General features: G+C 40.6%; 1 protein-coding gene across 2 annotated transcripts in view; it reads left to right on the forward strand.

Moving 5' to 3' along the window:
* The window catches only part of PARP6 (poly(ADP-ribose) polymerase family member 6), a 52,066-nt gene that overhangs the window by 10,102 nt on the left and 20,616 nt on the right, over nucleotides 1-21,348 (forward strand). For both annotated transcript variants that reach the window (XM_075857721.1, XM_075857722.1), the window contains exons 4-7: nucleotides 1,734-1,828; nucleotides 5,717-5,777; nucleotides 6,004-6,094; nucleotides 21,122-21,188. In XM_075857721.1, the coding sequence (XP_075713836.1) occupies nucleotides 1,734-1,828; nucleotides 5,717-5,777; nucleotides 6,004-6,094; nucleotides 21,122-21,188 (314 nt within the window). The remainder of the gene's footprint in view (nucleotides 1-1,733; nucleotides 1,829-5,716; nucleotides 5,778-6,003; nucleotides 6,095-21,121; nucleotides 21,189-21,348) is intronic.

Here is a 21,348-nt window from a genome sequence, read left to right on the forward strand (position 1 = left end):
TTGGTTCCAGTCGGATTCCCCAAACTCTCAAATGGCAAATTTGCATTGTTATGCAGTGAAACATCATACTGCTGCATAAGAGACTCAAGGCTCTGAGAAAGCTGATTGTCAATATTTAGGACAGTTTTAACTTCAGCCATAAGTGAACAACTTTACACAATATGGCAACTCAAAGTTTTAAGCTAGCCATTTGCATGAGATAGCTATTTGGATGAGCAGATGTCCCTCCTAGATGGGACGATTTTACATGTTTCTTTCAATTCGGAGAGGGAGATGTGCTGCTGCCAGATGTGGCAGGTTCGGATAACATCGGCAGGTTCAGATAACATCGGCATGTTCGAAAAATGGCGTGTTCGGTCAACATTTATCTAATGTGTATAGCCAGATTTATGCTTACAGATGATTGAAGGGGCCCAGTGCTAAAAGAAGCACAGCATATTTATAAAGGAGAAGGGCAAAGGTCATGGTTTTATAATAGTTTCACAATGATGTGGTAACGATAGACATAACTACATTACCTTGATACACAAATATATAGTTCTAATTTGTCATGTACAGTATATGGATCCCACACAAATTAAATACTTGGTGCACAACAGTTGGGGAACTCTAGAACAGCACCCAAACCCTTAAAAGCTATGTAAACCTTTGAAAGCGATTTTTTTTTAAATAAAAAGGTCAATCAGTGTGTTTTTTGCAACTTTATAATTAGGTTTTATTAAAAATAATTTTTACTCTTTGAGATACAGCAGCTTTGTATCTTTGCATACAGAGCAGCTGTATCTTACTCTGAATCCTGTCCCCTTCAGCCCGCGGGTTCAGTGTTCATAACTTAGATGTGATCGATTACAGGTGGATCCTGCGTGGATCTGATGGATTCAGGTCTTAGTGAACGATACATCTGCTCTGTATAAAGGATATAAAGCAGCTCAATCTCAAAAAGTAAGAAGAATTTTTAATACAAACTAATTATAAAGTTGCACCAATCACACTGATTGACCTTTTTTTTTTTATTAAAAAAGAATAAAAATCGCTTTCAAAGATTTACATAGCCTTTAATCTACATCTCTCTTAAAATATTTAACACACATCTGTGCCATGACTCGTGACCTCAAATCCTGGTTTAATCCAAAATAATTATTTTAAAATGAATTTACAATCAGTTTGTGTGCGAAATGAAGGAGCACAAGTGTCCTTAAATAAAACAGCATGTTTTCTACAAACAATATAGAACTACCCGTATGGTACATCTTTAACAGCATACACTGTAGTTAATAAGCTCTCGATGACGATAAGGCCCAGTTCACAATTTGCATTTTTATGCCGTATTTGCATGCTTTGTTTTTTTGTTACCACATTGCGACTGGATAAAAAAAACATCGCTGGCTGATCCCATCAAAATAGGCAGGTTCGACTGACATTTACTAATCTGACATAAACTGATCTAACGTGTATTCACATGATCAGGGGACTGTAGAGTGCGTACACTCCTACCGGGGGCATGTGACTTCACCCACTCCCCTTCCCCATTATTGGCCATACCCCAGCCTGTACTATGTGATGACTGGCTTCCTTTAAATTCCACACCCAAGTTTTTTTTGTAGTGGACGTGACATTTGGTTAGTGAATAATAGCTGGTAGTCCATTATACTGATTTTTTTTCCCTCCAATTTGGTCTTCATTTCCCTCTATGCTGTTGCACATATCTGATTAAATTATTTTCTTTTTCACAGGGCACGTGCTGTGCAGATCTCTACAGACACCCACAGCTTGATGCAGACATAGAGGCTGTTAAAGAAATTTATAGTGAAAGTGCTGTATCTGTAAGGTGAGAAGAGTTTTTCCAATGTGTAGCATTAATCAAAGTTCTACACCATTTAACAATAAAAAGAGAAAAAAAATAAATATATATATATATTGTTATAATCAGTATAAAATCAAGGAATGGAAAGAAGGGCACATTGCATAAGTAGGAGAACAATATCCTTTACCCAGAGGGTACATACTGGGTCAAATGTATTAAGGCCCATTTACACCAATACAAACTCTCGTTCCCGATTATTGTCAGGTGTAAACAGGGCAGTGATCAGATGACATTTGAGCAAATCCTCGTTCATCGGCTGATCACATAGTTTGTGCAGGTTATAAAATCATCGCTATCGGCAGCACATCTCCCCGTGTGTACAGAGGATTTACGCTCCGGACAATGATGCAAGCTGATGTTTGTTCCCATACAGTAAAACATTGGCTGGTATAAAGGGGTCTGTTGACCACCTCCAGTCGACTTGTTATATCGCAAATCAGCGCTCGTTATCGGCAGAAATCTGCCCATGTAAACCAGCCTTTACTCTCAACTTACTTCAAAAGTATATTCTGAAAAAATATGTATGACCTTGTGGTACTTAACAAAGTGACAACCTACTAATTCAAGGACCCGAACGACATTGGGTCATTGTTCACTTTTCAAAAAGATGGAACTTGTATTAGAAAATACTTTATACTTTACAGTCATATTGCAAAACATAGGGATAATAGTATTTCTAAACTATAGATCACACTTAGAATTATTAATAAATATGGCAAGGATCTGGCTACTCAGGTGTTAGGGCTCTTTGCACATGACCGTATGCACCACCCAAGTACCATTCATGATCCGTGGTAAGATAGGACATGTTCTATCTTTCCAAGGATCGGAGAGTCGGGTTCATTTTCACAGACCCGATTCATCCACTCAAGTGAATGTGTCTGTGAAAACTATCGGGTGCCACTCGGATGCCGTGAAAAACGGGCAGAGTGGCACTCGGTCGTGTGCAAGAGAGCTTAGGCCTCATGCACGTGGCATAGCTACATGTAAAAGGCTGTACGGCAGCACATGGGAGTTATGGGTGAAATGCTTTCGGAAATGTATTAGTTGTATGATGTAAACTAGCAGTGAGATCTTTCTCGAGCTTAATATCATGGACTTTAGCTACCCATAAAAGTAGGGGAGGAAACTTTGACTGCCGACACATTGCTGGAATGCAAGCCTGAACAGTGGTGATGAGGTGCCGGAAAACATAGCGACAATATGTCTTTACTGGAATATTACTGAGGTGGAGTAGGAAGAGAGCAGTAGAACAAGGGAGAAGTTAGTGAATTTAGAGATAATCTGCCAGACCTTTTCCCAAAAACCAAACAATGCTTGACAGTCACAAAGTACATGCAAAATATTGCCCTTTTCCAGCCCACACGTCCAGCACAAAGGAAAGATCAAGTGGAAACATCTGGTGAAGCCAGGAGTGTACCCTGTACCAGCAGTACACCAATTTACAGCCTGCTTCTTGATGGCAACTTGTTTGATAGGCAAACAGAAAAAGGTGATCACACTGCACTGGAGTGAATGTGATCCCCAAAATCAGCCTACCACTGGGCAAAAAATGTGGGTAACCCTGTCAAGAGGAGAAAGGGGGAGAACATAAATTTGGGAGAGGCTGCATTTCACAGGGCCCTCGCCCGATCAGAGCAGTTCATATGGAGTGCGATATTGTAAAAATAAAATATTTGGATATAACGGAAAGTGCTGCTGGTAAGAAATGTATAGCAGTGAGGAAATTTCTAATTAATTTTAATGTATGGCAACGCGTTGCAACACAGGACATGTGTCTTCGTCAGGCCAAGAAGCCATATGGAGTGTGGGCATGAGAGAGAGAGGAGGAAAGGTGAAAGAATAACACGAACTGGCGGAGTTGACATGTCCTCCAGAACCCAAGATTACAGGGGTCTGAGACAGCTGATAGAGAGATTTTATTTATTGTTTCCCAGGAAGTGTCCGGTACGGGATCTTTTCTAAGCCGACCAGTTCCCAAACATAACGTCTGTGACTCCCGGAGGGAAGGAGCTATTTCTCAGGATTAGATATAGAGGGATAAGGGGAGATAGAGCCTTGCGGAAAGAAGCATCAGGCAAGTAGCACAGGGGTGCTTGTTGCCGAGGGATTGAGTTTCTGGGGTGGAACCATAGGAGGCCCTTTAGAGGGATGTTGCAAAAGTGTTGTTGCAGCGAGACCTATTTTTTATGCATAGTATGGGGCTATGTCCGGTAGGCCCACAACTCCTTTGTCTTTAGGTCTGTAGAGGAGGGAGCAGGCTAAAAGGGCTGATTTCCCAGCCCAAACAAAAGAGACAATTGTTTAAAGACATTAGTGAGAAATTGACGAAAAAGACCTATAGCTAATGTATAATGTATAATATAGCTATAGCCTGAAATATATAAAGAAGGTGAGGTAAGACATTAATCATTACTATATTACACCTTCCAAACCAAGTGAACATACCAGAGGACCAACGTATTAGGTCTGACTTGATAGTCTGTAGGAGTGGTGGGTAGTTGAGTGAGAAAAGATCATGAATATTGGGAACATACCTGGCCATTCATCACCTATAGTGCAGGAGGGGGTGGCGGCGGCTGGTTTCAGTGGCGCCGCCGCCCACTCAGAGAGGCAGCAGGCCGCAGTCATGTACGGTGCAGCCCTGGTGCCCTCCCACCTTCCCTCTTAGTTGCGCCCGAGGCACATGCCCCACCTGCCCCCTCTAGCTACGCCACTGGTATAGATACATGGTACTGTTTTTGGTAGATTTTAAAAATGTATGATGCTGTATAATATGTACATACCCTTCACCAGGCTAGCCAATACAAAATAAGTGCATGTATTAATTTACATACAGTATAACAAGTTTCAATTGTTGTACAGTGTAAACATCTTGACTGTTGTGCTTATGAACAACCAAGGCAGGTATTTACATGCTCCCAAGCACAACATTCAAGTCGTTTACACTGTACAACAATTAAAACTTGCTTATGTGTATTTATACCTGCACGTATTATGTCTAGTCACTTTGTATTGGCTGGCCTGATGCAGGATATTCACTCGAAACGTTGCTACTAAAAATGTTTAATGCTACATAGTGTGGATTTTGTCTAATAAAACGCCTAATAAATGTGAAGGATATCACCTAATTCTGGAGTGCTGACCTTATTTATTCTGCTCTTGCTTATTGGTGGGTAGGAGGTTCGACCACACGGGTTCCTGCACACATCAAAAAATAGTCATGCTGTCTGACACCCCTTTTTGAAGCTTATAACATTAATGTTATTTCTCGAGAGTCAGCAAAATAAATTAGGCTCAGTGCTTTGGTGGTTTCCCACAGGAAAGGAGGAACTGTGAGATACCGAGGCCCATGCCGCAAGAAGGGGACCTGCAAGGTCTGGAAAAAGTTCTAGTAGTAGAATAACGTAGGACCATCGGGGCCTTACCAGATGGCATTTACAAGAACAAATTGCAACTCATGTTTTGTAATTGGAAATTCTAAGGATTCTACGTCTGAGGGGAGGGAGTCCAGAGGATGCCAGATATTCACAAAGTCGACCGAGGAATGCTGGGAAACAGGGAAAGGAAGGAAAAGAGTGGATTATGAATAGCCCGGAGTATAAATTTCTGTAATATGGTGGGAGATAGTATGATGGGTGCCAGTGGAGTCTAAAATCTGAGGTACATAATTCCTGGACCATTGTGTATGGAGGGCTCTGGCTAGAGTTCACCTGGGCTTAATGTTGCTGAAAATGTTAATAGAGAAACAGTTTAGTTTAACAATTCATTTGCCCAGTCTACCACTCCTTGTATGTTCAAAGTGAAGTTTACCTTTACATTTCAAGTCATGTATCAATTTCTCTTTCACAGAGAATATGGGACCATTGATGATGCGGATATTGACTTGCACATAAACATTGGATTCCTGGATGTAAGTGTTCATTCCCTTATTTTTGTACCTTTCTGGCACTCTGTGTCTAGCTCTTTAGGTTCTTTTTTTTAAATTCTTACCTACTCTCTCTCTATTTCCAGTCATTTGTCATTATTGTCACCATTCTTATTCTATCACGTTTCTTATCCACATATTATCTTATTCAGTCTGTTCATATTCAGTGTATCAACTCTTAACACTCGTTTTTCTTCTCACTTTCCTGCAGGAAGAGGTAGCCACTGCCTGGAAAGTAATCCGCACAGAGCCCATAGTCCTACGCCTACGCTTTTCCCTCTCTCAGTACCTGGATGGTCCTGGTGAGTGACTATTTGCCATTTGATCCATTAAAGTTCATCTATTCTAGGCTTTATATTTTATTAATCATAAAACATAAAAGTTTATGTAGTGACCACACAGGGTTAAATAAGTTTGTTATTTATTATACACAGAAGTAAATGACAACAATCGCAATCCAACAAGGATTACATTAAATTCTTGTTGACTGTAATCCGCCAGAAACCAATGTTTTTTAAATTTTATAATCCATAGGGAATAAATTACAGTCTTGTAAACTATAATCCGCCAATAACAGATGGCTTTTTCAATGTAGGAAATGCAGGATAGAAAATGGTGGATGTCTGTCAGAATTTAACAGATATGTCACATTGTCCGCAGGTATTTTTATTCCCTAAGGAGATGCTACTTGTAATTGTGCATACAATATTGGTGTTTACTTACACCAGTTTTATCTCTCTTACTTCAATTCCTTTTAATATTTAGTTTCCTCAACCTGTCTTTCTGTCAATTTCTATGACGCACCTCACAACAATCCTCTCTCTCTCTCTCTCTCGCTCTCCTCAACTGCCACTGCCTCTAGCTCCTCCCCTTTTCCTTTTCTCTCCTACATCCCAATAGCTCCTCCTCTGTTCCTTTCCTGAACAATCCTATTAGAGGGCCGGACTACTCTCAGTCCATACCCTCTGTTCCCCAGCATTCTGCCTTCAACAAGGCCATTCTCCACTGGAGTCAGCCTCCCCCACTGTTCCGGCCAAACTTTGTCTGTGCACCGATGCGGCCACTGTGACAAGTGTGACCGCAAACATCTGATTGGATGTGTGTTGCTCTCACTGAGTTTAGACACAGTGAAGGGATCGTACTCTATCTGAGTCAATCCCGGCACTGTTCCAAACCCACTGACGCCGCACTCATACGCGGGGACTGTCCCAGGACTGCAGGTAGTCTGAACTAGTCCCCGCACTTCTCCTATCGGCGCTGCACTTGAGGAGCCATGCTCAATTAGAGCCGGTCTCCTTCACTTTTCTCACTCCGCTCCGCCATTTCTACAACCCCAGCAAGACTGTTAAGGAGACTAAGGTAAGTTCCCTTAACCTGTACATTTACACAAAATATCAGCCTAACATCAGTGTATTGGATTACACAGAAATGCATACAATGGAGGGTATATGAGACAACAATAAAATATCATTTTATTTGTTCAAGTTGTCTTGACCTTACTGCAATACTCTGGAGCCCCTGATTCATCGAAACATTAGAGTTGTTACTATGTCAACAGTAAATCACACAAAGTTACTTCATTAAGGGCATGATAGATGGACATAATCTCCTAATATCTTGTTCAAAAGAACTTCAAAGCATATTGCCATGGAGATAGTCCCAATTCATTTTTCTATTTTGTCACATCATTGTATATTGTTTGTAGATATGCTTGAAAGAGTTTGATGATTTTGTTTGATAAAGTAAAGAGTTTATCATGCGTGTTATTTTGTTTACTTCATTTTCTCTATTTCTATAAATGCACCTCATTTTGAATAGCTGCAAAATTTTGCAGCAGATAAGAGCTGGACGATTAAATATATTAGATAGGCATGTGCCCCAGGTTGCCTCCCATTTTGGCCCCTTGTATAATCTGCCATGAAAATTGAGACAGAAATTAGGGTAAAGCGATCAGTTTTAACAGAAAAGCTGATAAATGTATGCTCCATATTAGACTATAAGCCCAAGAGCGTACCTGGATGCCAGGCTGGCGTTGTAGGAACTGATGGCGTCTTAAAGGCAGGGAGGCAGAGTAGTACAGTGTAGCGCAACCTCTTAGGGAAAGTGAAGCAGAGTAGCACAACGTAGGAGAAGTTTGGCAGCTGACAGGAACAATGAATGACTGGGATCGTTATAGAAAAGAATGGAAAACTTTATTGCCAACTATGACAATCACAGAAGAAAACATCTGCAATTTACACATTGGAAAACGTAAAGGCACAAACAATCAGAGCATATCGGAAAAAAACACATTAGGCCATCACATGTCATATAATCACATTTCCTTATTTAGAAACTACTGCAGTAAGATAGTAACTCTCACCAAACCTGCTAGTTCGTGCTCTAATTATACAGTACTGCCTTGATGGTAGCAATGCAAACAGGCTATTACACAAGTGTGACCTATCCTCTAAGCTTTTAGTTGCTCTACTCACACACACTAATGGCTCCATCAGTTTTAGCTACTCTACATAACAAACGCTTTTCTTTTACCATTGCCATACCAAGTCAAAATACTTAAACAAATAATAATATGCTGTTGGGCCTTCTTCACTGTGGCATACTTTGTTGCAGCCCATGTTAGATTATGTGAGATGATTAACTCAAATGCTTAAATTTCTTTACCCCATCAACTCGATTTCCCCAACAGGCTAATGCACAAATGTCCCTGTGCCCCATTTACTAAAATCAATTGTCATTTCCTATGTCTTTTCCACATTAAGGACTAAATTATTGTCCATTTACCATTGTTCTAACTGCTGAATCTGAGAACATAAAAATTTTCATCTCTGTCCGAGTTCAGATCAATCAGAATCATGTAATCTGCATATTTAATAGAATACTATCACTATGACATGTACCACAGTCAGCGATATAAAAGGAGAACAATGCAAGGCTCAGATAGCAAACCTGTGGCACCCCCAAATTTAACTTGCATAGTTACAACCAGAATCAACATGTTTTAGAATTGTATGCATAGCTAATGCCACCACATCCACTGTGGACCTGTTGTCTCTATATTATAATTAAAGACTTTCTTTTCTACCAGCCAATACCTTATTAATGTGGGACAGAGCAATTTTTTTTTTTTAAAGCATTTCATCAGTACAGGTGTCATGGCTACCAGACGATAATCATTCAAAGATACCACAGATGTCTTTTTTGGGACTAGTACAAAAACCTGCCTCTTAAGGCAGTCAGAGAATCAAACACTGCAGTGGTTCCCTTTATAGTCCAAGAGGAGCGACCACACACAGGGTCTCGGTCCTGTGGCTGGAGCCGTGCAACACCAGCAGAAAATAGCCATGGCATCCCATCATGCTGGTGACGCCACAGCTCTGGACGGGCCAATACGATGCCCATCAAACAGGGAGAACACTGTCGCGGCTCATATTGGTGTCAAAGAATCACTATTTGAGCAATTCCCCAGAGTGCAAGTTTATGGAATTGATATTTAAGCAATTCCCGAAAGGCAGCTGGAGACTGGATCAAGCGTTCAGGTAAATCTGCTACTTCAAGTCCGTCACCACTCTGGTCAGCAGAGTCTAAGGCTACTCTATGGTCTTCACCAGAGCCCACCGCAAGGCAGGTTGGATTTGGCTGCATAGAACCCAGGTTGCTTTAACAAAATACGGTGTTGAACAGGAGGTGTAATTCAAGCAATACCAGAATGGATAACCAGACAAGCACGATGGGTAATTTGCGAGCAGGGTTCACAACCAGGAGATACTAAAAGTCCAAATCGCAATACAGAAGAGTGCCAGGACATGCAGAGGTCAAAACCAGCTGAGAGCAGAATGTCCAAATCAGTGAGAAGAGGGAAAATCCAAAGACAAAGCTGAGGTCGAGTTCAAAGAGTCCAAACAGTCAAGGTGATACAGGGTGTAACCAGGTGCTTGATCAGACACATGCAAACATAAGAAATCACAAGCAATAATGAGACAAACTGAACAGATTCAAATACTCCACCCTTGGCCCTGATAGGATGCAGACAGAGAAATGATATTGGCTCTGCATCAAAAACCAGGGCCACCCAGAAGCTTGGCTAGTGGTCATGACAACCTTAAAGTGACGTAAGTTTCCTAACAATTGGCCTGCTGCTGACATTGCCCTGTTCCCAAAGGTAGTCTCTGGATGCATAGACCACTTGGACCACAATGATTAGCATCAAATTCTCAGATTAATCTTGGAGTATGGTTATTGCGAAGAGGCTCCTATGAATTTCACTCATGCCCAAAACCTTTCCAGACAATTAGAAGGTAGTACAGTAAGCACAGTAAGTCTAGACCTCACAAGGATCAATAGGTTGCCAGCCTCCAGGAATCCGACTTGTGAATCCCTCAAATGTAGATGCATGGATGCATCTACAATATGCATCCTCTTCACTATGGGTGAATAAAAAAAACGCTTTTTGAGACCCTCTATTTGGAGAGCTGCGTCTTTTCTTTTGAATTTCCAGCCAATTAGATATTGCAAACTCACACAGTACTTTCAGCAGTCTAGAGTTTTCTCTACAACAGGTCTGTGTTATGGAATTGCAATTTGAGCGATTCCCCAAAGGCTGCTAGAGAGTTCCAGGAGAGAGCGTGCACATAAAACCGCAACCTCGAATCAGTCACAACTCTGATCGACCGTGTTATCTTAGCAGAGTTCAGCATTGGATAGGAGGTGCAATGCAGCCTAACCTGAGCAGGAAATCAGACAGCCAGGGTTAAAACAGAAAGGCCAAATCAGAAGACAAGCGGATATCAGGAATAGCAAAGGTCAAAACCGGCCCGGAGCAGCTAATCCAAAATCAGCAAACAAGGGGTTAACGAGAAACAAGCCGAGGTGAGTTTCCAAAAGGTCCAGAAGTCTGGAGTGCAAGGAATGTAGGAAGCTTGATCAGACACCAGAAGACAGGAAAATTCACAAGCAAAGACAGGTGGGAAAAGACAGGTATAAATACAACCTCACAGCTATTTGGCAGAATGACAGAGAAGAGAGATAGGTTCAAGGTAAAAGAAGAACCGCCCAGAAGCTAGATAGGTTGTCATAGCCTCCTTAAGGGAACAGGTCTTTTCCTAACAGTCTGGGAGCTGTAGACTGCCCAGCAGAAACATTACTTGAAATAAATGGGTTTAACAGTGACACATGACAGACTGGATAGATGGACAATGAGGGCAGCAACTGAAGCTTGAAGGCGACTGGATTGATTTGTTTGATGAAAATGTAAGGTCCGAAAAATTTGGTGCCAGTTTCATGGGCATGGAGGGAAAACTTAGGTTGAGTGTGGATAACCGCACCTTGTCACTTACTGGAAATTTAGGAGAGTCTAAACTCTTTTGATCTGTATGGAAGTTGTGACAATCCTGGGCCTGTTTGAGAAGTTTCTGGAGACCAATGATGTTACCCTGAAAAAATTTAAACTCATGTTGGACAGCTGGTACAGAGATCTGTTGTGGAAGGCCAGTAATTATCATGGGGTTGAAACCGCAATTGACAAAGAATGGAGTTTGATTTGATGGTTGAGTTAAAATAATTAATTAAGGGCAAAACTGACAGTCACTTATCAGGAGGTAAACTAAAATAAAATGGAAAAAAGGGGACACGGCGCCACAAAGTACAAAATAAGAGCCGGGTAAACCAGAAGACCACGATGGATGTGACAATTACGCTCACCTCGGGTGATGGACACCAATAGGTGTCATATAGGCATGGAAAGCTGCAGCCAGGTCCGAAAGACAGCCAAACGAAGTTTGTTGTCAGTTGAGAGGGTGATTGCAAATAGAGAAAACTTGGACCAACGGCGCTGCTATATGAAGGTGTTGCACTATGAAGATTTAGACGACCATCTAAGTAAAAGGACTTTATTTGTCAAACAGGCTACGCGTTTCAACACCGAACCGGTGTCTTCCGCAGGCCAATACAGACTGTGCGGTTCCAGCCTATTTATACACACAAAAAGCCAAGGAAAAAAAAGCAAGGAAAAAAAAACCGCCAGAACAGACAGGTTAAAGGTCACAAGAAAAAGCGGGACTACAATAACAACGAAACCATACATTATCAATAGTCAAATATCTTTAACACATAAAAGAAGGGGATAATGGTGATAATTTGAAAGTATTTCACATATTACGAGTGTATATCAGTTATGCTAGATCCGTTATGCCGTAAGGATAAAAATTAAACCGAACAGATTATTATATATGCATGTTGTGAATAATCATACAGGGACATTTAGAACAATCAATTTGTTAACTACAAATGTGTGTTAAATCTAAAGAAACAGAATATTAAAATATCAAAAGACTACTAAGTCGAGCGTCACTGGTTGTCACAGCAACAGAAAAAACTACGGAAGCCGAGGAGGGACATAGACCAACGTTGGACCGCATAATGAACCGCACGAGACAGCGGAGCTTAGCAATGAAGGACCAGAACGGGAATAAGATGTTAGGAACGGTAAGTACTAACCGATCGCAAATACAGAGTAATTTGGGTGCTATTGGATTGATAGTTATCCCACATTCAACTTGTATACGCAAAAACATACGATGTGACACTGGAAAAACAAACTTACACATTTGGACATAAAAACTGGCCATAATTACATTAATACAAGGACCAACATTATAACAGTCCTAAAAGATGTATATGTAAAAAGATATATATAAAATTATATAAAATATATAAAATATATTGTGGATATTTAAGAAAACCATATGTATAAAAAATTGTATATAAGAAAATGAATAGGACAAAGTTCAGTTACAGAATAAAAGCATAGAAGGACCCTGATCGATATTAGACTAACTAAAATCAATAAGTGGGGACCTAAGAGATATATATAAGAGAATAAAAAATAAACCATTTTTATTCTAAGGAAGATTCTGTAAGGTCATTTAGGCCATTTGGATGTAGGGTTCCCAGTTGATAGATCCAGAAGTTCTCCCTCTGCTTGAGCCTAATGAATCTATCTGGTATATCTGGTGGTATTTGTTCAATTGGAGTAACCTTAATATCCAAAAATTTACAATTGTGCTTGGAAGTACAGTGACGGGATACACTTTGTTTCAAGAATCCCTTATTAACATTGGACCTGTGCTTATTGATACGGTTCCTTAATGTTTGTGTAGTACGACCCACATATTGAAGGTCGCATGTGCACTGAAGTAAATAAATAACAAAGGAACTCCCGCAATTAAGGAAATCTCTTATCGGGAACTTTTCACCCGTTAATGTGGAGTGATACTCCATGCATTTGTTGGTAATATTATTGCAACAAAGGCACCTATTTAGACCACAACGGAACGAGCCTTTTAGGTCCGTTAATAGACCACAGTTTTTCTTTTTTATATTGCGCATTTTGCTAGGGGCTATTATATTCTTAATTGTTTTGGCCCGTCTAAACGTAATGTTTGGTTTATCGGGTATCAGAGATTTTAAAAAAGGGTCATTTGTTAAGATATGCCAATGTTTTCTGAGGATGGATGTAATCATGTTGCTTCCTTTATTGAATGAAGTTATAAAGTTGGTTCTATATGCTTCATGATTTGATTTTCTATTTGTAACTGAAGTCTTCAATTGGATGCATTCATTTTGTGTCATAGCCCTGGCTTTTGACTCAGCACCCCTAATAAGGCTTCTTGGAAAACCTTTTTCCAAAAATCTTTGATTGAGAATCCCACATTCTCCATCGAAGATGGATTCATCGGAACAATTTTTCCTAATCCTTCGGTATTGACCGAAAGGAACATTTTTTAGCCATGGAGAATAATGCGCGCTTTTAAAATCAAGGTAGCTATTCACGTCAACCGTTTTAAAATGAGTCCTAGTTGTATAAAGGCCACTGTTCTTTCCGATTGTTAAATCTAGGAAATCAATACTTATATCTGAAAAATTGTGAGTGAAAGTGAGACCAAAGATGTTGTTGTTCAAATATTCTATAAAACCACTGGCGGTAACGGAGTCGCCTTTCCAGATAAAAAACAGGTCGTCAATAAAACGTCTATAGAGTAAAATTTTATCTCTAAAAACATGCTCACTCAATATAAGGGCTTCCTCAAAAGCCCCCATATATAAATTTGCGTATGAAGGGGCAAAACGTGTCCCCATCGCACACCCTTTTAATTGTCTATAAAAGTTGCCATCAGAACTAAAAACATTATGTGTCAAGATAAAATCTACACACTCCATGATGAAATTGAGCTGTGCATTTGAATATCGTAAATCTGTCGAAAGGTGATCGGAAATTATTTTTTATTCTCTTATATATATCTCTTAGGTCCCCACTTATTGATTTTAGTTAGTTAGTCTAATATCGATCAGGGTCCTTCTATGCTTTTATTCTGTAACTGAACTTTGTCCTATTCATTTTCTTATATACAATTTTTTATACATATGGTTTTCTTAAATATCCACAATATATTTTATATAATTTTATATATATCTTTTTACATATACATCTTTTAGGACTGTTATAATGTTGGTCCTTGTATTAATGTAATTATGGCCAGTTTTTATGTCCAAATGTGTAAGTTTGTTTTTCCAGTGTCACATCGTATGTTTTTGTGTATACAAGTTGAATGTGGGATAACTATCAATCCAATAGCACCCAAATTACTCTGTATTTGCGATCGGTTAGTACTTACCATTCCTAACATCTTATTCCCGTTCTGGTCCTTCATTGCTAAGCTCCGCTGTCTCGTGCGGTTCATTATGCAGTCCAACGTTGGTCTATGTCCCTCCTCGGCTTCCGTAGTTTTTTCTGTCGCTGTGACAACCAGTGACGCTTGACTTCGTAGTCTTTTGATATTTTAATATTCTGTTTCTTTAGATTTAACACACATTTGTAGTTAACAAATTGATTGTTCTAAATGTCCCTGTATGATTATTCACAACATGCATATATAATAATCTGTTCGGTTTAATTCTTATCCTTACGGCATAACGGATCTAGCATAACTGATATACACTCGTAATATGTGAAATACTTTCAAATTATCACCATTATCCCCTTCTTTTATGTGTTAAAGATATTTGACTATTGATAATGTATGGTTTCGTTGTTATTGTAGTCCCGCTTTTTCTTGTGACCTTTAACCTGTCTGTTCTGGCGGGTTTTTTTTTCCTTGCTTTTTTTCCTTGCCTTTTTGTGTGTATAAATAGGCTGGAACCGCACAGTCTGTATTGGCCTGAGGAAGACACCGGTTCGGTGTTGAAACGCGTAGCCTGTTTGACAAATAAAGTCCTTTTACTTAGATGGTCGTCTAAATCTTCATAGTGCAACACCTTCATATAGCAGCGCCGTTGGTCCAAGTTTTCTCTATTTGCAATCACCAACTTATCAGGAGGTGGCAGAAATGTGGTGGACAGGGAAAGTTTGATTCCCAGAGCTTGGCAGAAAGCTTTCTAAAATCGGGCGGTGAACTGAACGCCGCAATCCGAGATGGTCTTGACAGTAATGCCATTTAATTTCACAAATACCCTGATGAAGATCTCAGTGCTTTGAACAGCTGTTGGGACACCCTTTAATAAATGAGCCATCTTAGTGAACTTGTCATCAACCACACAAATCACAAGTACTCTAGAACAACTCATCCGTGTTAAAATGAATAGAAATTAAACTACAAGGTTTTGAAGGGACTAGTACAGTTTAGGGAAGCCTACTAGTAAATTTTCAGGCACAGACTGATCATGATCTGATAAATGATCTGCAGCCAGAAACTAAATGAGGCTACCAAAAGGTTCTGGGGACTAGTTTGGTGATCTTCTTTATTCCCCATGGAGAGCAGGAGGAGAGATATGCATCTGATTGATTGCAGCACGTCTACGATTTGAAGGAACAAAGATTCGGATTTGGAAGCAAACACCCTTGGATTGATAACGATCTTGATTGCCTATTGTCACAACGCGGGGTGTGGACCCACTGGGCCATACCACATAGCGGGATAGCAGCTGGCCAGACAGTTATATTACAATGTCTATAGTTCAGAAAGGGTACCTGAGGCAATGTAGACAGTAGCAGTGGATTCAGGCTAAGATGAGGCCCCGACAGAAGACAGACACCCGGCGGGGTGCGACACATTAGATGCAGCGGAGGGCACAACACGACTCAAACTCTTGAAGGTACAGAGGCACGGTAGCACGGGATACAGGGTACAGGCAGTAGGAGCGGGTAACTCTGGGAACTGAAAAACACTAGGAGACCATTTGCAAGGACAAACTTAAGGTAACACAACAATGCTCAGGCAAGGATCGCGAGGCCAGAGCCCCTTTTATAGTCCAGAACCATTCTGGGCTAATTGCAGCTATTCTGCAAATGTGCGCGTACTGGCCCTTTACGGCCGTGCATGCACAGGCGCGTGCCCCCTGCAGGAGACAGTGTCCGGACCAGGAATTGAGTGCTGGCGTCTCCCAGGAGGGAAATGGCGCCGGGAACTCGCTCGTCCATGGCCGCAGCCGTCAGGGGGTAAGTCAGAACGACGGTCCGCGGCTATAGTCGTTACACCTATGTTAGCAGCGGACTGTGAGGAAATATCCTTAAGAAGGGAAAGGTAGTAAGAAAGTTCTTCTCTTGCAAGAATGGTGCATCACATGATTAGAGACTGGGTCAGTGAAGGGTAAATCTGCCTTATTATACTTTGATTCCACATAAATTGGAATGAAAATCTGTAAAAGGAGAGAGCCCACCAAACCTGGCAAGATTTTAACCCATGAGCAGTTCTGAGAATTCTTGTGATCCGTGTACAATATTAATGGGTGACCTGCTGCCCCCAACAAATGCTGCCATTTTTACAATGCCAGTTTAATAGCTATTAATTCTCAATCAGCAACATCATCATTTCTCTCAACTTTCTTCTTGAAGAATGCAATACGATGGGCCTGCTGGTCCCACTGTCTGGGAAAGGATGACTGCAACAAATAGTTTGAGCAGTAGAGAAGGAAGTAAAAATATATTTGAGATAATCTAAAGCTTCTTGAGCAGGTTGGGACCAAGAAAAGGAGACTTTGGAGCTGGTCAAAGCTGTCAGTGGCTGAACAATAGCAGAGAAATTGTGAATAAACTTCCTATAGAATTTAGCAAAGACAAAAAATCCTTAAACTTCCATTCGACTTGATGGAGTCGGTCATTGCTTCACGGCAGCCACATTCCCTGGATCTATCTGCATTCCCTGGATGGAAAGAATGAAACCCAGAAAATCCACATTGTCTTTCATGAAACTCACATTTTTTGAGATTAGCGAATAGGTCATGGATCTGAATTCGTTAAGAACTTCCTTTATATGTATCCTGTGTTTGCCCAATGGTGCAGAATAATGTCATCAAGATAAATAATAACAAATATCTCCAGAAAATCTATGAAAACGTAATTAACACGTTTTAAAAAAGTAACAGGGGCCTTACTGTGCCCAAAAGGCTTCACCAGGTATTCATGTCCATAGCGGGTGCAAAAGGCAGTCTTCCACTCGTCACGCTCTTAGATCAAACAAGGTTATAAGCACCCCTCAGGTCTAATTTAGAGAAAATCCTGGCAGATTTTAGTCTTTGTAGGATCTCAGGAACCAGTGAAGGAGATAGCGATTCTTGAAGATAATATAATTTAACTCTTGTTAGTTGAAACAAATTATCTTATTTTTCAACAAAGAAAATCCTGACTCTGGCAAGAAAGGTATAAGGCCGGATGAGACCCTTATCCACATTTTCTTGTAAGTATTACCTAAGAGATATAAAATTAGGTTTCGGACAATGGTAAAATACGGCCAAAAGGGATTTTAGCCTTCGGGAGATGATTAATCGGGCATTCATAGACCTAATAAGGAGAGAGCGAGTCCACCTTAATTTCACAGAATACGTCCAGGAATGTATGGTACTCACTGGGGATTAGCGACTTGACTCCTATATTAAACTGGGAGGAGAGTTCTGGGCAAACGTCTTGGAATTAAATTGGAGAGTAAGGAGATTGCATTCCAGGACCAATTAATAAGAGGGTCGTATGTCCTCAGCCATGGGACGTCCAGGCTAACAGGGAACATTAGGGACTTGACAACACAATAACAAATCATAACAAAGTCGGTGGTCGAACTGGATGGACAACTTCATCAGACTTTCCAGGGACTTCAGAACACTCGTGCAAGCTATTTAATCCTTGAGTGTTACGATTATCAGCAGGACTGCTGCAAATCAATGAATTCTGTTATCTCTGTTTGGGCATTGCTAGGCAATGCCTTTGGTCTGAGTCTGGATTTGGTCATCATTTAGCTTTGCTTGGTTAATTGGGGCCGAGTACTTTTCTTGGGCTTAAATATACTTCAGGCCTGGTTATATTGTTTCTTGCATGTGCTGAACTCTTTCCAGATTCTAGTTGGTGACATGTTCTTGTCTACGTGTTTGTTTGTACTGTGGCACTTGTTGGTCCTCTGAGAGATCTAGTTCTTGTATAGTGTTTTATATGTATCCTGGGATCGGTAGTTCCACTGTTTGTTTGCCTATTCTGTGCATTTGGTCTGCTGCCAAGCTGTTGTCTTACCCTGCTTTGGGATAGTTTCAGATAGGGTAATTGAGTGCAGTTAATTTTTGTCCACTGTCTATTCAACTGTTAACTGCATGCTGTTCATCTGCCATCCAATCCATTTGTGCATCGTCTCCATCCTCTGCTGCCTTCGGTCTTTCGTTCCGCTCATCCACTGGTGAGTTACTTGTGCCTTTTGTTTTCTGTCAGTATTGATGCGTGCTTCACTCATGTGATAGCAATTGTCTGGCACTGCGGTCTTGAGCACCACAAGCGGTGTAATACTGAGCTGGTTGCTTAGCCACCAGATGAAATTGGAACTTGAGTGCTGTGTCGTACCCGTGTGATCAGCAGCAATCCGCCCAAATTCTATGATATAGTCCTTTACATGCCTTGGAACCTCAAATAGGGAGCTGTTGGTAGATTCAGCAAATGCTGTTCTGTGGGGGTCATCATAGATTATAACCAATGCACCTAAGAAGGCATTAAGTTCCAGGAGTAGAAGTCTATGCTGTTCCAGAAGTGTTTGTGCCCAGAACAATGGTGTCTAACTTTACATGGTCGTTTGATAAGTACAGGGGTTCAGGGAAAAAAGTAAGCGGTAGCTGTAGATAAAAGGTTGGAAGTGCCTACTGTCTCCATAAAATTTCAGGTAGGGGTACTTTCAGTTCAGGGGCCTGGTCAGACACTGTGGGCCCTGCTGGCTGGCGTTCAGGAGAAGGTGCAGTGGAAGAGACCTCTGGATACTGCAATTTCTGGACATTTCATCGTAACTGCACATATTCTCCTTCCAATTCTTTAAGCATAGCGGCCATTCCAGCTACCTGTTGATTTGAGTCCAACGAACGACCTCACAACTTCCGTTGTCTTCATACTACATTGCTTCTTTTGGCTTGGTTATTCTGTAATGCTCTGTATAAGACTATAAGCCCAGAACGTACCTGGATGCTGGTCACCAGCTAGTGCTGTTGTAACTTAGGTGATGTTTGCAAGACATGAAGCATAGTAGCACAGAGTACCGGGACATCTCAGGGACGGTGAAGCAGAGTAGCACCGTGTAGTAGTTTGGTAGGAACAATGAATGACTGGGACCGGCATTGGTGCAGGAATATCTGGACTGTGGAGTCTAAGGTTTCCTCCTTTATTCATGCAAAACCCCCACATGAAGTTATGGACTTTGCTGGTAACTGCAACACTGGAGCGGTTTCTCTTTAATGTCCTCTAGAAGTGCCACCACGTTCTGCATCGGGTCTCGATCCTACAGAAGGAACCACGCATCACAAGCAAGAAGAGTCATGGCGTCTCGTTGTCATGGTGAAACCATGGCTCTGGATGCGTGAACTTGCCGCCCGCCAAGAAAAAATAATTTGGCCCTGTGTTGTGTCGGCCTGTGATTGCACCACTTTACCTTTTTACATTTACCTAGGAAGACATCTCAAAATAGGTTATCTTTACCTTTTATGTGTGAGGTGTAGTGAAAGTGAGCCAAGACATATATATCAGTATAAAATCATAAAGTACAGTAAAAAATAGTGTAGTACAGTGTTAGCCAGAAACAATATGCAATGTTACATACTTTTGTGTCAAAAAAGACAAAAGTATAGTAGGTATGATACCTTTATTGGCTAACCATAAAAGTTCTATATGCAAGCTTTCACAGGCTCCTTCTTCATGCAATTTTACAAATGAATGACTTAGAAAAAAGCACAACATTTAAGATGCTACACAAAGACAATTAGTACGTGAGGTGATATATCATTAAGATAAGCCGGGGCAATAAAACTGAGGTTAAAGGGGTGATGACTTAGGAGATAAGGGATCTGGAGTCAGTCTGATGTGTAATGTGATGTGTGTCCATGTAGTGGCTCATAAATCCAGGTGTTAGATTGAGGCCTTGTGTCAATGACTGGAATTTTATCATCAGCTTGAATTCCCAAATTTTTCTTTCTCTGTTGTTTTTAAAATGACCCCTCAGTATTAGGACCTTTAAATCTGCCAAACTGTGATCAGGTCCAGAGAAGTGTTTTATGTATTTTATATATGTTTTTAGTATAAAATCATACAAAGTCATACAATTACCATAGTGTTTAGTCCTTCTAAAATCATTATGTTTCAATAGACAAGACATAAACAATGATTATTTACTTAACAATATAAAAATGCAAGCATTCATTTTGTCCTCATAAGTTATGTTATCTTGCTCAGCTATGTTATCTTGTTCTATAAGGCCCAATGCCAGTGATCGTAATATTGGTCCGCAATTATGGTCCGTAATTGTGGATAAAAATACGGTTCCATTAATTTCTTTGGCCCACGGACACCTTCCCGTATATTTACGGCACGTCCTTTTTTTAAAATTTGACGGACCGTGTTCCCATACTTTATAATGGGAGCCCGGCCTGAAAATGTGGGTGACTAACCACGGCCTGCCGTGGCCGTGATCACGGACCGTGATTACGGGCACACTCGTGTGCATGGGGCCTTAGTCTGTATATGTGGCATATAGCTCAAGAACATCGGCAACATGTTGTTTTTCATATAGATCATTAAACATTAGAATTGGTTCAGTTTCATGATAATAGCTTTGTGCAGTATGCAGTTGTAATAAATGACGTGAAGTGTCATGTACAAAATGCTTCTGCATCACAGTAACAAGTAGTCAAGCATGAAGGCACTTGGGAGAAATTCTAAACATGCAATACTTTTAGTGTGCATATTTTACATATTATTTCATCTAGACCCTCATATTCCCCTTAGCCCCTTTTAAATTGCTCTTTGTATCCTACATTCCCTACAGAGCCTACTATTGATGTATTTCAACCATCAAACAGAGAAGATTTTGGACTAGGGATTCAGTTAAAGAAGTAAGTATGAGGTTGAGATGTAAAGTTGCAAGGGAGAGAGATGAAGGTTTAAGAAGAAATCATTGATAATAGTTCAGTATAAAATGATTCCTCTAACGCTGCCTCTACCCTCTTGTTTTTTTTCCTCTCTCCATTTTTTGGGCCCATGAATATTTGTTTT

Source organism: Rhinoderma darwinii, chromosome 3, assembly GCF_050947455.1.
Source record: "Rhinoderma darwinii isolate aRhiDar2 chromosome 3, aRhiDar2.hap1, whole genome shotgun sequence".
In the NCBI taxonomy this organism is placed as follows: Eukaryota; Metazoa; Chordata; class Amphibia; order Anura; family Rhinodermatidae; genus Rhinoderma; species Rhinoderma darwinii.